Consider the following 17,126-nt stretch of genomic DNA (forward strand, 5'->3'; position numbering starts at 1 on the left):
CTATCCAAGCTCTGTTTGACTCAATGTCCAGGCGTATCAAGGCCGTCATTACGGCCAGAGGTGGTTGTTCTGGGTACTGATTTCTCAGGATCTATGCATCCAAATTGCGTGAAAATGTAATCACATGTCGGCCTAGTATAATATCTTTTTCCAATGAATACCCATTTATCATCTGCATTTCTTTTTGGTGTAGCAATTTTAATGGCCAGTAGTGTAAATCTTTTCACATGAATTACCAGAATATAGATGATAGCTCCGTCGATGCACCGCCCTTTTATACCTTGTGTAAGCGATACTGACGCCATCTTTATACAAGCATATCGCTATGCAGTGACTGTGGTCACCTCGTGTAGATCACTTATGCCTCACCCAGCCCACACGAAAAATATTTTTTTCGAAACGCTTGAGCATCTGGAACTCCCACCTCCATCACTTTCATTTTCACCAAGTCCTGCTTGGACGAGAACAACATACAGGAGTACCAAGCTGGCTTTCGACCAAACCGATCGACAATAGATCACATTTTCACACTAAGACAATTGTTTGAAAAACATTGGGGATATGATAAAGATATCTACAGCCTGTTGATCGATTTTCAACGTGCATATGATCACATCCACAGGAATAGCCTATACAATGCAATGTGGGACTTCAGAATCCCCGAGAAGCTAGTGAGAATGATGCAAGCTTGTATGGAAGGGTCAAAGGCAGCCACATCAGAAACAGTCGAGATTGAGACAGGCCTCAGAAAGGGGATCCTCACTCATGTGTTCTGTTCAATGTAATAAAAGAGTGTAGGCAACAGGAGTGGGCTGGAGTAGAGATGGGCGGTAACTTCAATTGTCTCGCATATGCAGATGACATAGTACTATTAAGTGAATCAAAGCACGATTGAAAGAAATGTACCAGAAAATGGACAACAATGCACAGAAGGTAGGGCTCAAAGCGAATCGAGACAAAACAGAGTTCATGCAATTAGGAAGAAGACAAGAGGAGGTAGAATTTCTTGAGATGGTTGGCAAGAGGTTCAAGAGAGTAGACCAGTTCATATACCTGGGATCTTGGTTTACCACGGACAACAACATAAAAATGGACATCAAGGAAAGAATAGAAGTGGGAACGAAATGCATGCATTCCCTCAGAGAGACGCTTGGTTCTGAATCGATCTCAGTGAACACTAAGATGAAAATCTACAACACAGTGATGTGCCCATCAGTAATGTACGGTTCAGAAACATGGAGCATGACTAAGCAGAAAGGGAAAAACTATTAATATTTGAAAGAAGAGTAATGAGGAAGATATGGGGACCAGTTTTAGGAGGAAAAATGGTGAAATCTACCTTCTGATGCGACAACCAGCTATCCTACAGAAGATAAAGAGCAAAAGAATACAATGGATTGGTCATGTAGCCCGTATGCCAGATGGAAGACAGGCGAAGATGACACTAGCGGGCAAACCAAACACCAAAGGCCCCATTGGACGACCAAGGCAGCGCTGGATGGATGACCTGGCGAAGGACCGAGCAGCGCTGGGAATTGAAGACACCTGGAGGGTCCGGGCACAAAACAGGAAGAAATGGAGGCAGTTTGTGGAAGCAGCGTGTGGTCTGCAGGGCCTGTGACCGCTGAATATCTATCTATCTATCTACCCACTTGGACGAAATCGGCGATGAAGACTGTGGTGTGTGTACTGTAAGACCTTCGGTACACACACCATCAGATTATTTGACTTGTCGTTCTAATGAAGTAGGCGAGTGTCAGCAATACGTCTCGTGGTCTTATCGTGGCGTGTTTATCTTCTGCCGTTAGGTCAGACAATAGAAATGCCACTTGCACGCTTAGAGTAGCAGATTGATGGTGACCAACTTTAAACAGAACTTGATTAACTTACATTTATTAAAATAATAGCAAGCATAAAATTACTTAACTTGATTCTGGATGCTATTTACAAATGACAATCTGACGTTCCTTTGGTCTTGGTACGTTAATCTTATTCTCACATATCTCTGATACTTGACAAAGTGTCTACACATTTATCTTCATGGCTGTGTACAGGAATATGATAATCTTATTAGGCGCAGACTGAAACTTGACTATAGACTAATGCAGACTAATGCAGACTGACTAATCGGAGGTCTGTACACTCGTTATAATACCTGGAGCGTTCAGGTATCACTGCGCGAGTGTGATCCGCGACGAGAAAAGGTTCTACGTTAGCAGCAATCTCATTTGTTGTGTTACATATTAATATGCGGATCGGCGGAAGCAGAATTTGGTCCGTCTCTAAGGCAGCGCCATCTCGTAGTGCGGAGACGGACGAGCGCTGCGCCTGCGCTGTTGCGCTTAGCGGGGCGCGCTCTATTGTGAAAGTTGCGTACGCGCTGACTACGCGGAACTATGTAAGTATGCATTACAGTCGTTGCAATAGATAAGCAAAATCGCGGGGCCCTGTGGGTGTACGCTTCCCTCGTAACTTAGACGCTCGGCGATTGCGAAAGCGTTCGGGTCACCAGGTCACCTTCGCGGCCTCCACGGCCGCACTGCGTCCGGAATTCCTGTGCAGAGGCCAATTCTCGTGACTCGCGACTTTAATAAAGGCAGAAATGCAGCAGTAATGCGTGCAGAGCGTTGTGACGCGACAAAGGAGGCGAGCCATTTAGCATTCCCTTTCAGCCTTCTGCCCCGTCCGCCGGCGCCGCAGTGTGTTTCGCCAGACCTGCGGCACTGCGCGGTGTAGCAGACCCAGAAGGCGCGATGCGAGCGCTACCCCTCGGCCTGTTCGCCGCTGCGTGCCTGCTCGCACCCCAGCCGTGTTCGGCGCGGCTGGACCCTCTTGCTGCGAGTATGGCCTCGGACTTCTTCAGGCACAGGAACGCACACACTGTGGTCACCTACACGTGTAGCGAGTACGGTCAGTAGCAACACTCGGCGTACTACACTAAGAAGAATTGTTGTTGTGGTCTTCAGTCCTGAGACTGGTTTGATGCAGCTCTCCGTGCTACCCAATCCTGTGCAAGCTTCTTCATCTCCCAGTACCTAATGCAGCCTACATCCTTCTGAATCTACTTAGTGTATTCATCTCCTGGTCTTCCTTACGATTTTTACCCTCCGCCGGCCGAAGTGGCCGTGCGGTTAAAGGCGCTGCAGTCTGGAACCGCAAGACCGCTACGGTCGCAGGTTCGAATCCTGCCTCGGGCATGGATGTTTGTGATGTCCTTGGGTTAGTTAGGTTTAACTAGTTCTAAGTTCTAGGGGACTAATAACCTCAGCAGTTGAGTCCCATAGTGCTCAGAGCCATTTGAACCATTTTTACCCTCCACACTGCCCTCCAGTACTAAATTGGTGATCCCTTGATGCCTCCGAACGTGTCCTACCAACCGATCCCTTCTTCTAGTCAAGTTGTGCCACAAACTTCTCTTCTCCCCAATCCTATTCAATACCCCCTCATTAGTTATGTGATCCACCCATCTAATCTTCAGCATTCTTCTGTAGCACCACATTTCGAAAGCTCCTATTCTCTTCTTGTCCAAACTATTTATCGTCCATGTTTCACATCCATACATGGCTACACTCCATACAAATACTTTTAAGAAACGACTTCCTGACACTTAAATCTATACTCGATGTTAACAAATTTCTCTTCTTCAGAAACGCTTTCCTTGCCATTGCCAGTCTACATTTTATATCCTCTCTACTTCGACCATCATCAGTTATTTTGCTCCCCAAATAGCAAACCTCCTTTACTACTTTAAGTGTCTTATTTCCTAATCTAATTCCCTCAGCATCGCCCGATTTAATTCGACTACATTCCTTTATCCTCGTTTTGCTTTTGTTGATGTTCATCTTATATCCTCCTTTCAAGACACTGTCCATTCCGTTCAACTGCTGTTCCAAGTCCTTTGCTGTCTCTGACAGAATTGCAATGTCATCGGCGAAGCTCAAAGTTTTTATTTCTGCTCCATGGATTTTAATACCCACTCCGAATTTTTCTTTCGTTTCCTTTACTGCTTGCTCAATATACAGATTGAATAACATCGAGGAGAGGCTACAACCCTGTCTCACTCCCTTCCCAACCGCTGCTTCATGGGAGATGGTGATTATAGTACTGCTTGCTCAATATAGAGATTGAATAACATCGGGGAGAGGCTACAACCCTGTCTCACTCCCTTCCCAACCACTGCTTCCCTTTCATGTCCCTCGACTCTTATAACTGCAATCTAGTTTCTGTAAAAATTGTAAATAGTCTTTCGCTCCCTCTATTTTACCCCTGTCACCTATAGAATTTGAAAGGGAGTATTGCAGTCAACATTGGTAAAAGCTTTCTTTAAGTGTAGGAAGAATACACGATTATATTTGTAGGTGATTTGGGAGTATACAGGGTGCGAAATTTACGAGAAGCCTTCAATAAGTAATGCAAGACTCTTTTTCTGAAAGTAGTTTGGTTTTGTTCAGGATTTCAATACACCATATTATACCCCTCTCTTTTGGCTACAAAACCCTACTTTTCAACATAATCTCTCTTCAGTTCGACGATCTTACACCAATTTACTGCTAGGGCCCGTATGCCCGCATGAAACCATTCTACTGCTTGGCGTTGGAGGCAACGTTTGGCTGCATCAGTAACCCCCGTCATCCATGTACTGCTTCCCACAGAGTGCATCCTTTACTGGGCCAAATACATGGAAATCAGAAGGTGCGAGATTCGGGCTGCAGGGCAGGTGAGGAAGAATATACCAATGAAGTTTCGTTAGGTCCTCTCGGATGTGCAGATTTGTATGAGGCCTTGCGTTGTCATGGGGAAGGTTCAAATGGCTCTGAGCACTATGGGACTCAACATCTGTGGTCATCAGTCCCCTAGAACTTAGAACTACTTAAACCTAACTAACCTAAGGACATCACACACATCCATGCCCGAGGCAGGATTCGAACCTGCGACCGTAGCGGTCACGCGGTTCCAGACTGACGCGCCTAGAACCGCACGGCCACACCGGCCGGCTCATGGGGAAGGAAAAGTTCGTTTGCATTTTTGTGGCGACGAATATCCTGAAGTTCAAATGGTTCAAATGGCTCTGAGCACTATGAGAATTAACTTCTGAGGTCATCAGTTCCCTAGAACTTAGAACTACTCAAACGTAACTAACCCAAGGACAACACACACATCCATGCCCGAGGCAGAATTCAAACCTGCGACCGCAGCGGTCGCGCGGTTCCGGACTGTAGCGCCTAGAACCGTTCGGCCACCCTGAAGTCATTTCTTCAGTCTCCTGAGGGTAGCATAATACATTTCAGAGTTAATTCTTGCACAACGAGGGAGGACATCAAACAGAATAACAGCTTCAGATTCCCATAAGACCATCGCCACGACTCCATCGGCTGAGGGTCCGGCTGTGAAGTTTTTCTTCCGAGAAGAGGTAGTGTGGCGTCACTCAATGAATTGCCATTTTTCCCGGTGAAGAAATGAACCCACTATTCATCGCCTGTGACGATGACGGCCCGGGACACAGTTTTAATCTGCCAGGAAGTTTCATATCAGCGCACACTCCGCTGCAGAGTGAACATCTCATTCTGGAAACATCCCCGAGGCTGTGGCTAAGCCATGTGTCCGCAATATCCTTTCTTTCAGGAGCGCTAGCTAGTTCTGCAAGGTTCGCAGGAGAGCTTCTGTTAAGTTTGGAAGATAGGAGACGAGATACTGGCAGAAGTAAAGCTGTGAGGACGGGGCGTGCTTGGGTAGCTCATATGGTAGAGCACTTGCCCGCGAAAGGCAAAGTTCCCGAGTTCGAGTCTCGGTCGGGCACACAGTTTTAATCTGCCAGGAAGTTTCATATCAGCGGACACTCCGCTGCAGAGTGAAAATCTCATTCTGCCTGTGACGATGCTCGACAAAAGACTGTCATGATCAGTCTCGCAACACGACGCAGTTCAGCACTGATGGTCCTTCGTTATTCTTTATGATCTTCTGTTACACAGCGAGGAACTCATCAGGCACACACATTTGAGTGCCCCACCTGGTGGACGGGTGTGTCAGCACTACCAACAGAGACTTCAAGTTGAACGGCTAGGTGTTTGTTTCATAGCGATCCATCAATCACCTTCAATGAGAGTGTCCGCACGTTCCGTCATTGCAAAGGTCACAGCTGTATCTACCCGGCCGGCACGCGGGAGATAAAGGTTTGCGCGAACTCGTTGCGATGATGAAAGATGCCTCGCCCAAACGATTCACCGTGCTTTTGTTCACTGCCAGGGCTCCGTAGAAATTCTGAAAAAGCTTATGGATATATGCGGTGTTCTGGTTTTCCACCGAAAGAAATTCTATGCAACTCTTTGCTTGGAAAGCACCTCCATTACAGACGCCATTTTGAGGGCTACACATAGGGCCACCACCTATCGGAACTTCATGAAACTATAGGCGCTGAAACGGGAATATTCCACGATGTCCCACAACAAATTCCACATTCTTTTCAAGCGAAACTGAAAAGATGCTTTGCATTAAATACTGAACGCCCCTCGTACCACACAGTCATGCCACCTCTGGCAACATCAACGATTTTATTTCTCGATGTAATAATTTACCAACAGCCGTATGTATTGTAGAAATTTATTGTATGAACTTCTTATGTGCTACCAGTTTCGGCATTACATTGATGCCATCTTCAGGCCCCATACGTCATAGTCGTAAAATCGCTATACACGGAAGGAGCAGTATAAGTGGATCCGTGAATCAAAACGTTATGCAACACCAAGAGCTGTTGCATAAGGATTTGATTCACGGATCCAGTTATATGGCTCCTTCCGTGTATAGCGGTTCTACAACTATGACGTGTGGGGCCTGAAGATGGCATCAATGTAATGCCGAAACTGGTAGCACATAAGAAGTTCATAAAATAAATTTCTACAATACATACGGCCGTTGGTAAATTATTACATCAAGAAATACATGCCAGCCGTTGTCCCATCGTCCATAATGGATCAATGAAGATTAAACGATTTTAAACCTAGTGCTCGAGTCAAACGTGAACTTGGATGACAGATACGGGTACGTGATTTGGTATTGCTTCGTGACAATTATGAAGAGTGGGGCGTTCCAGTCTTACGGCAACCCGTGAGTAGATATTTCCAGTTGTGCGAGATGTGGAGTACATGCTGGCCAGGATAAGTGTCCAACACTCTCTGTATTGAGTTAGGGCGCGACAGCACAGACATGTCGTCCCGCATTACCTTGTTGAAAGATTACGTCACGGACACTTCGAAGATGAGGCACAGCGACCGGCCTTAATAAGACGTCACAATCGTGACATCTGCTGGCCCCATATGACCATGACGAATACAGTGTTGCAGCATTCCTTCTCCTCAGAGCCATCATAGACGAATACGTCCACCGTGTTGTACGCAGGCGCGAGATACACCTGAAGGCACGTACGCACTAGGCCAACGAAGGCCAGCGAACGAAAGCCGACAGCTTCGTTGGGCGATATTTATTTAGCGTGTACGGGCGGCAAAACGGTGCGAACGAAGTGGTTTGTCTTGGTTGCAGTTCGATCTACTGGCGGTAACATCAAACCATTGGCGGTGGGTTGGCGTTGGGACCCCTTTCTAATGTGGACGGTGGTTAGAATGTTTGTTGGTTCAGGAACGATTCGCTGTGGCTCTAGTTGTTGTTGTTGTTGTGGTCTTCAGTCCTGAGACTGGTTTGATGCAGCTCTCCATGCTACTCTATCCTGTGCAAGCTGCTTCATCTCCCAGTACCTACTGCAACCTACATCCTTCTGAATCTGCTTAGTGTATTCATCTCTTGGTCTCCCCCTATGATTTTTACCCTCCACGCTGCCCTCCAATATTAAATTGGTGATCCCTTGATGCCTCAGAACATGTCCTACCAACCGATCCCTTCTTCTGGTCAAGTTGTGCCACAAACTTCTCTTCTCCCCAATCCTATTCAATACATCCTCATTAGTTATGTGATCTACCCATCTAATCTTCAGCATTCTTCTGTAGCACCACATTTCAAAAGCTTCTATTCTCTTCTTGTCCAAACTATTTACCATCCATGTTTCACTTCCATACATGGCTACACTCCATACAAATACTTTCAGAAATAACTTCCTGACACTTAAATCTATACTCGATGTTAACAAATTTCTCTTCTTCAGAAAAGCTTTCCTTGCCATTGCCAGTCTACATTTTATATCCTCTATACTTCGTCCATCATCAGTTATTTTGCTCCCCAAACAGCAAAACTCCTTTACTATTTTAAGTGTCTCATTTCCTAATCTAATACCCTCAGCATCACCCGACTTAACTCGACTACATTCCATTATCCTCGTTTTGCTTTTGTTGATGTTCATCTTATATCCTCCCTTCAAGACACCATCCATTCCGTTCAACTGCTCTTCCAAGTCCTTTGCTGTCTCTGACAGAATTACAATGTCATCGGCGAACCTCAAAGTTTTTATTTCTTTTCCATGGATTTTAATACCTACTCCAAATTTTTCTTTTGTTTCCTTTACTGCTTGCTCAATATAGAGATTGAATAACATCGGGGAGAGGCTACAACCCTGTCTTACTCCCTTCCCAACCACTGCTTCCCTTTCATGTCCCTCAACTCTTATAACTGCCATCTGGTGTCTGTACAAGTTGTAAATAGCCTTTCGCTCCCTGTATTTTACCCCTGTCACCTTTAGTATTTGAAAGAGAGTATTCCAGTCAACATTGTCAAAAGCTTTCTCTAAGTCTACAAATGCTAGAAACGTAGGTTTGCCTTTCCTTAATCTTCCTTCTAAGATAAGTCGTAAGGTCAGTATTGCCTCACGTGTTTCAGTATTTCTACGGAATCCAAACTGATCTTCCCCGAGGTCGGCTCTAGAACGGGTGTGAATTTAACATTTTCAGGGCAGCCTCAAGTCCCACTAATTACGTCTTATTGACGGATTTCGCACTGTAATTTAACGAGAGGATCATCAGAAGCTCTGCAATTTACAGTTTCAAGTACATTAACTGCTTCCGAACAGGCCATGAAGGCCCAACGGTACTGATCGGCCGCCATTTCATCCCCCCGTTCATAGGAATCATTGGATGGGGACATGGAGGGGCATGTGGTCAGCACACCGCTCTCCCAGCCGTACGTCAGTTTCCGAGACCGCAGCCGCTACTTCTCAATCAAGTAGCTCCTCAGTTTGCCTCACAAGGGCTGAGGGCACCCCGCTTGCCAACGGCGCTCGGCAGACTGGATGGTCACCCATCCAAGTGCTAGCCTGGCCCGACAGCTCTTAACTTGGGTGATCTGACGGGAACCGGTATTACCACTGCGGCAAGGCCATTGGCACTCAAGTACAGTAGGTGACAGTTAAATAAAAAAGAGCGAAAACATTCAGTACGGGGTACTGAATGTGGCTTGTGGCTGTCCTGAAAAACTTAATTTCAACAGTCGACGCTTCCCCTGCAGGCAATGCCTGCTCCCGCTAATGGTGAGCATTTATTGTGTTTAAAAATACTGTAGTGGAATATGCAGAGAGCATGAAAACTGATGGAGTTTTTTCGTGAACGGGAATGTTTATGGACCCTAAAAACTGCGATTAGAAAAACAAACTGAAAAGATTAGCTGCTTGGAATGCGGACTTTCTTGAATAAACATACATTTTGATGTTCTCATGATTTTCCTAGGAGGAGGAGGAGGGGATTAGTGTTAAACGTCCCGTCGACAAGGAGGTCATTAGAGACGGAGCACAAGCTCGGATGAGGGAAGGAAGGAGAAGGAAAGCGGCCGTTCGATTTCGAAGAAACCACCCGGATATTTGCCTTAAGCGATTTAACCCAGATCAGGATGGCCGGGCGCGGGTTTGAACCGCCGTCCCCCCGAATAGGAGTCCAGTGTGCTAGCCGCTGCGCTACTCCTCTTGGTGATTTTGCTAAGAATTTTTCAGTACCGTTTGTTATGCGATTTAATTCTGTCATAAATTGTATTCCTTAATGCCAAGCGGTCTTTTCGTAGTTTCACGTATGCTGATTCCATTTGTAATCCAACGTGCATTTATCCTGCTTTCACGGGTTAATCTATTAAAGAAACAGTTTACAAAGTATCCTATGACTGTGTTACAATATTCGTCAAATTTTTCATTGACCCAAGAGGTCTTGTATTGATATGTTTGCAATTTTTATTTCCCAAATATGGTTCCTCTTGAAATCTTCAATTCCTATTTCATGTATTACCCTTGTAGCTTTCAATTCTTTCTAATTATTCCGTGCATGCTGATTTTAAGAGTCAACAGTTGCCCATCGTGGTCTGGAAGCCCGCAGTTTATGGTTATTTTTGTGGGATATCCACAACTCTTGCTAAAATTTTTCATAATGAATAAATCCGCTCCAGTTGTACTTAACATATCCTTTATTTGGATAACGTCGTCCGCATGACCCGCGTTTCACGATATACACTCCTGGAAATGGAAAAAAGAACACATTGACACCGGTGTGTCAGACCCACCATACTTGCTCCGGACACTGCGAGAGGGCTGTACAAGCAATGATCACACGCACGGCACAGCGGACACACCAGGAACCGCGGTGTTGGCCGTCGAATGGCGCTAGCTGCGCAGCATTCGTGCACCGCCGCCGTCAGTGTCAGCCAGTTTGCCGTGGCGTACGGAGCTCCATCGCAGTCTTTAACACTGGTAGCATGCCGCGACAGCGTGGACGTGAACCGTATGTGCAGTTGACGGACTTTGAGCGAGGGCGTATAGTGGGCATGCGGGAGGCCGGGTGGACGTACCGCCGAATTGCTCAACACGTGGGGCGTGAGGTCTCCACAGTACATCGATGTTGTCGCCAGTGGTCGGCGGAAGGTGCACGTGCCTGTCGACCTGGGACCGGACCGCAGCGACGCACGGATGCACGCCAAGACCGTAGGATCCTACGCAGTGCCGTAGGGGACCGCACCGCCACTTCCCAGCAAATTAGGGACACTGTTGTTCCTGGGGTATCGGCGAGCACCATTCGCAACCGTCTCCATGAAGCTGGGCTACGGTCCCGCACACCGTTAGGCCGTCTTCCGCTCACGCCCCAACATCGTGCAGCCCGCCTCCAGTGGTGTCGCGACAGGCGTGAATGGAGGGACGAATGGAGACGTGTCGTCTTCAGCGATGAGAGTCGCTTCTGCCTTGGTGCCAATGATGGTCGTATGCGTGTTTGGCGCCGTGCAGGTGAGCGCCACAATCAGGACTGCATACGACCGAGGCACACAGGGCCAACACCCGGCATCATGGTGTGGGGAGCGATCTCCTACACTGGCCGTACACCACTGGTGATCGTCGAGGGGACACTGAATAGTGCACGGTACATCCAAACCGTCATCGAACCCATCGTTCTACCATTCCTAGACCGGCAAGGGAACTTGCTGTTCCAACAGGACAATGCACGTCCGCATGTATCCCGTGCCACCCAACGTGCTCTAGAAGGTGTAAGTCAACTACCCTGGCCAGCAAGATCTCCGGATCTGTCCCCCACTGAGCATGTTTGGGACTGGATGAAGCGTCGTCTCACGCGGTCTGCACGTCCAGCACGAACGCTGGTCCAACTGAGGCGCCAGGTGGAAATGGCATGGCAAGCCGTTCCACAGGACTACATCCAGCATCTCTACGATCGTCTCCATGGGAGAATAGCAGCCTGCATTGCTGCGAAAGGTGGATATACACTGTACTAGTGCCGACATTGTGCATGCTCTGTTGCCTGTGTCTATGTGCCTGTGGTTCTGTCAGTGTGATCATGTGATGTATCTGACCCCGAGAATGTGTCAATAAAGTTTCTCCTTCCTGGGACAATGAATTCACGGTGTTCTTATTTCAATTTCCAGGAGTGTAAATCCCATCTTCAGGCGCTACAAGAAGCGACGAAAGCTAAGAGGGATTCTTCATAAACATAATTAACATTAAAAGATCCCATACTTATGTGAACATCGGGTGATACCTATTCATGTAAAAAATCCAGCAAATTTGTCAAGTAATATGTAAGATCCCGAGCGGGAGAGGCACGAAAAGGTTCTCTGAATTAACCATCATGGCACCGAATAACACGAGTGTAACTGCAAATAAGCATCCATCACTAGCCCGATGTAACGTATGAATCAACTGCGAACAGTTAGACACGTGGCATGGGCTTAAGAAATTCAAATGAAGGCAAAAAAGGCGCAAAATACCAGTTGCCAACTTCAGAAGTGGCTTACCATGTAAGGGCCCAGAGCGCCGCATATCGTGGAAGCCTCAGCAAGAGCCGGCCGGTGTGGCCGAACGGTTCTAGGCGCTTCAGTCTGGAACCGCGCGACCGATACGGTCGCAGGTTCGAATCCTGCCTCGGGCATGGATGTGTGTGCTGTCCTTAGGTTAGTTAGGCTTAAGTAGATCTAAGTCTAGAGGACTGATGACCTCAGATGTTAAGTCCTATAGTGCCCAGAACCACTTGAACCACAGCAAGACAGGTCAGACTGCCGCGCCAACCGCAACGGGACTCCTGGGTACACATATACGTAAACTGTTACATTCACGTTTTTTTTCGGTAAGGCTCCGTTTATTAGGTGTGGTACTGCTTGATTCAGACAAGGCCGGCTGCTGTGGCCGAGCAGTTCTCGGCGCTTCAGTCCGGAACCTCGCTGCTGCTACGGTCCCAGGTTCGAATCCTGCCTCGGGCATGGATGTGTGTGATGTCCTTAGGTTAGTTAGGTTTAAGTAATTCTAAGTTTTAGGGCACTGATGACATCAGATGTTAAGTCCCATAGTGCTTAGAGCCATTTGAAACTTCTTTTTTTTTTTTTTTTTTTTTTCCAGAGAAGCTTTTCATGCCACAACCGCGTGGGATCTCGCACGCTACTTGATAAATTTGCTGGATTGTTTACGTGACTAATGTGACTTTCTCGTACGCAATGAAAGTATAACCTGATGTTCTTGATCGAGCCCTTTTAATGTTAATTAATTTTACGAAGACTCCCTATGAGCTTTCCATTTTTTTTATTTTTTTTCGCCTGAAGATGGGATTTACACCCTGAAATCCGGGTCGTGTTTACGATTTCATTCAAGTAAAGGATTTAAGTACAACTGTATCAGATTCTTTCACCACGAAAAAAAATCTTCGTTTGATTGTGAATATATATTATTGCTCCTGTTTCTACCGTCTCTTAAACTTTAATCTATTGATGGTGTGTATCTGGGTCTCAACATTCAGAAACTGTTTACCGGGCCGTACCACAAACCCGTGACAGCCTCGTCCGCGGAAACTGCTGTTTGTTTACCGTGGCACATGCGATGGAACCTTGCATTCTGAGCCATAGCTCCAGCGTGCCACTAATTCTGCTCATCACTTGCAACCTTGAAGTGCATGTCCCGACCGGATTTGAGGCGTGAACCTATCAGGACGTTCATCGTAACTGCTGTCTCGGGCGTCAGCTATTTGTTTCCCCTGTCCTTCTCCAGACAGCAGGCGCCTGTCGCACCATCTGCTCGCGAGGCACCGGGCGTGGCTGATGCTGTCGCCTGACCCTCGGCACATACCGTATGGCAGCTCCGTGTTCCTGGACTACGGCTGCGAGCGAAACCAAGTCCTTCTTGCACAGGTCAGTGTTCGCATACAATAATTTACGGATATGAAAAGGAGGTGTGTGTATGTGTGTGTGTGTGTGTGTGTGTGTGTGTGTGTTTGTGGCGTAGCTCTGTAATATCTGGAGCAATTTGAACTGAACTTTGCACCCGTATGACTTAGTACCAGAAGACAATTACTGTACGAGTGAGACATACCTTGCACCCATATTTGTGGGGGTTGGGTTGAAGGTAGCAAATAGTTAATATAAGCGTAACTCCGGAACTCCTGCAGTAATTTCAGTTAAACATAGTACATGTACGACATACTATCTTGGGCAAAAATTTTATTAAAGTATGACACACCAACAAATTTAGACTGTGAAGAATATGGCATGTAAAAATAATCTAAAACGAACTATATTACTAACGAAGCCATAGTTTTAGCGGTTGCTAGGCTGCTTGTTGACAGTCTCAATGCCATTTGAAACTTTTGGGTGGAATGGCGGTAGGAACGGTCCACACGCAATGCGTATCTCTGGAATGTCAGGTGCATTTTGTACTGTATCCTGCACATTAAGAAAGTAACAATTTAAAATCTTGATCATATGACGAATATCCAGAAATATGTTTATCTAATCATTTAAATTAATCTGCATGTACAACTCTGAATAAAAGTAGGTCTATCTGGGAAAACAGTTGAAGTCTACCATTTTTTTATTTTTTTGTGGTACTGCTTCTCTCTCTCTTCTCGTTGTAATTGAAACGTCCCCTTAGAAAAATTAAACATGACTGTGCTTAAACTGACACACAATATTTTTAGCGCAACGCAATCTGACTTTAAAAAATCCCTACAAAAGAATGGCCCTGACTAACAATAACCTATACCTTTCACAAATCACTTACCTCACAAAAATCTTCGTTACTCGAACTACTGCAATACAGCGAGCACCACTACTGCCAGCTAAATAAAAGATTCAAACTACGGAAGGCACTAACTACTGATAGGCATACTTAGCAAATGAAAGATTTTGATAGAGAACAAACAATGTATTTACCTTAATAGTGTTGAAAAATCATAATATACATAGCAGTTCATGACATCCAGTCTTACAAATTTCAAAACGTCGCCATTTCTCTCCCCACATCCACCACTGCTGGCGGCTCACCTCCAACTGCGCAACGCTACCCGCTGTTAACAGCCAACAGCCCAACACTACAATAGCGAATATTACAACAATGCCACCCAGCCACAGACTGCACACAGCACAGCCAGTGATTTTCATACAGAGCGCTACGTGGCGTTACCAATAAGAAAACCTAAACAGCCTACTTACATAATAAGATGTGGCTTTTCCACGCTTAAAATTTACATAATATACAAATAGTGAATGAAAAGGGGGTTTATTTTATTGAATTTCTTCCAGCTATGAGTGATAAACTCCTCGGAGCAGAAGTTCGATTCACGGAACACGGATCTTAGCACTTAGAAAACTTGCCCAGCAGCCGTCAGTTCTGGTGTTATTCGAGCGTGGAACAATCCAGAAAAATTTGCGTTAATCTTTTCCACACTATTTTAACCCGATATGGCACGACACTTTTCAATCAAAATGAGCAGACGTGTTATTCTGAATTAAATACAAAATGTGATCAAAAGTATCCGGACAGCTGGCTGAAAATGACTTACAAGTTCGTGGCGCCCTCCATCGGTAATGCTGGAATTCATTATGGTGTTGGCCCACCATCAGCCTTGATGACAGCTTCCATTCTCGCAGGCATACTTTCAGTCAGGTGCTGGAAGCTTTCTTGGGGAATGGCAGCCCGTTCTTCACGGGGTGCTGCACTGAGGAGAAGTATTGATGTTGGTTGGTGAGGCGTGGCACGAAGTCGGCGTTCCGAAACATCTGAAAGGTGTTCTATGGGATTCATGTCAGGACTCTGTGCAGGCCAGTCCATTACAGGGATGTTATTGTGGTGTAACCACTCCGCCATAGGCCGTCCATTATAAACCCGTGCTCGACCACCGAGCGAGGTGGCGCAGTGGCTAGCACACTGGACTCGCATTCGGGAGGACGACGGTTCAATCCCGCGTCCGGCCATTCTGATTTAGGTTTTCCGTGATTTCCCTAAATCGCTCCAGGCAAATGCCGGGATGGTTCCTTTGAAAGGGCACGGCCGGCTTCCTTCCCGTCCTTCCCTAATCCGATGAGACCGATGACCTCGCTGTCTGGTCTCCTCCCCCAAACAATCCAATCCAGGTGCTCGACCGTATTAAAAGATGCATTCGCCATCCCCGAATTGCTCTTCAACAGTGGGAAGCAAGAAGGTGCTTAAAACATTAATGTAGGCCTGTGCTGTGATAGTGCCACGCAAAACATAAAGGGGTGCGAGCCCCCTCCATGAAAAACACGACCACACCATAAGACCACCGCCTCCGAATTTTACTGTTGGACTAGACACACTGGCAGACGGCGTTCACCGGGCATTCGCCATGCCCACACTCTGCCATCGGATCACCACATTGTGTACCGTGATTCGTCACTCCACACAACACTTTTCCACTGTTCAATCGTCCTATGTTTAGGCTCCTTACACTAAGCGAGGCGTCGTTTGGCATTTGGCGGCGTGATGTGTGGCTTATGAGCAACCGCTCGACCATGGAAACCAAGTGTTCTCACCTCCCGCCTCACTGTCATAGTACTTGCAGCGGATCTTGATGCAGTTTGGAATTCCTGTGTGATAGTCTGGATAGATGTCTGCCTATTACACATTACGACCCTCTTCAACTGTCGGCGGCCTCTGTCAGTCAACAGACGAGGTCGGCCTGTACGCTTTTGTGCTGTACGTGTCCCTTCACGTTTCCACTTCACTATCACATCGGTAAAAGTGGAAATAGGCATGTTTAGGAGTGTGAATATCTTGCATACAGACGTAGACACAAGTGACACCCAATCACCTGACCACGTTCGAAGTCCGTGAGTTCCGCGGAGCGCCCCATTCTGCTCTCTCACGATGTCTAATGACTACTGAGGTTGGTGATGTGGAGTACCTGGCAGTGTAAAACATGGTTAGCACCAACTACAAACAGGTTTCTGAAAACTGTTTCGTGCGGAAATAATCGAAAACGACCGAAATTAGTGCTGAATGCATACTCGTTTGGGTTACTAGGCAACTTGATGATAGTAACGATGGCATTAAGTCCACGTTTGGTCGAAAACATTCAATAACTGCAGAATGGATTTGTGATTGCGATGTTTCTCCCACGAACAACTTTATGTTGCTTGTTCAAGACTGGGTTTAGTCAAGAAGTTATTTATTCTTGTACCTGAATACTAAACCAAAAAAGTCAATAGTTAATAAAGTTTTTTGAAATTAATATCGTAATGAATTTATCTTATGTTACTGTCGAATGCATAGTTTTAGAGCTGCAGGACTGATAGTGACAACTCCGATGACATTTCTGCCAAGGAACAGATGACATGTGAAGAATAATTGTGAAACTTGTGGAGTAATTTGCATATTGTATTGCGAGGGTTGTTTATATTTTAAGTTACCACTTTGTGATCTTCAGCTC

At 46.2% G+C, this 17,126-nt stretch overlaps 1 protein-coding gene across 1 annotated transcript in view; it reads left to right on the plus strand.

Moving 5' to 3' along the window:
* The first annotated feature begins 2,753 nt into the window (after positions 1 to 2,753).
* LOC124615643 (glutamate receptor ionotropic, delta-1-like) overlaps positions 2,754 to 17,126 on the plus strand; it is a 122,818-nt gene continuing 108,445 nt past the window's right edge. The window contains exons 1-2 of the mRNA XM_047143654.1: positions 2,754 to 2,910; positions 13,451 to 13,590. Of these exons, the coding sequence (XP_046999610.1) occupies positions 2,754 to 2,910; positions 13,451 to 13,590 (297 nt within the window). The remainder of the gene's footprint in view (positions 2,911 to 13,450; positions 13,591 to 17,126) is intronic.

This window comes from Schistocerca americana, chromosome 5 (genome assembly GCF_021461395.2).
Source record: "Schistocerca americana isolate TAMUIC-IGC-003095 chromosome 5, iqSchAmer2.1, whole genome shotgun sequence".
Lineage (NCBI taxonomy): Eukaryota > Metazoa > Arthropoda > Insecta > Orthoptera > Acrididae > Schistocerca > Schistocerca americana.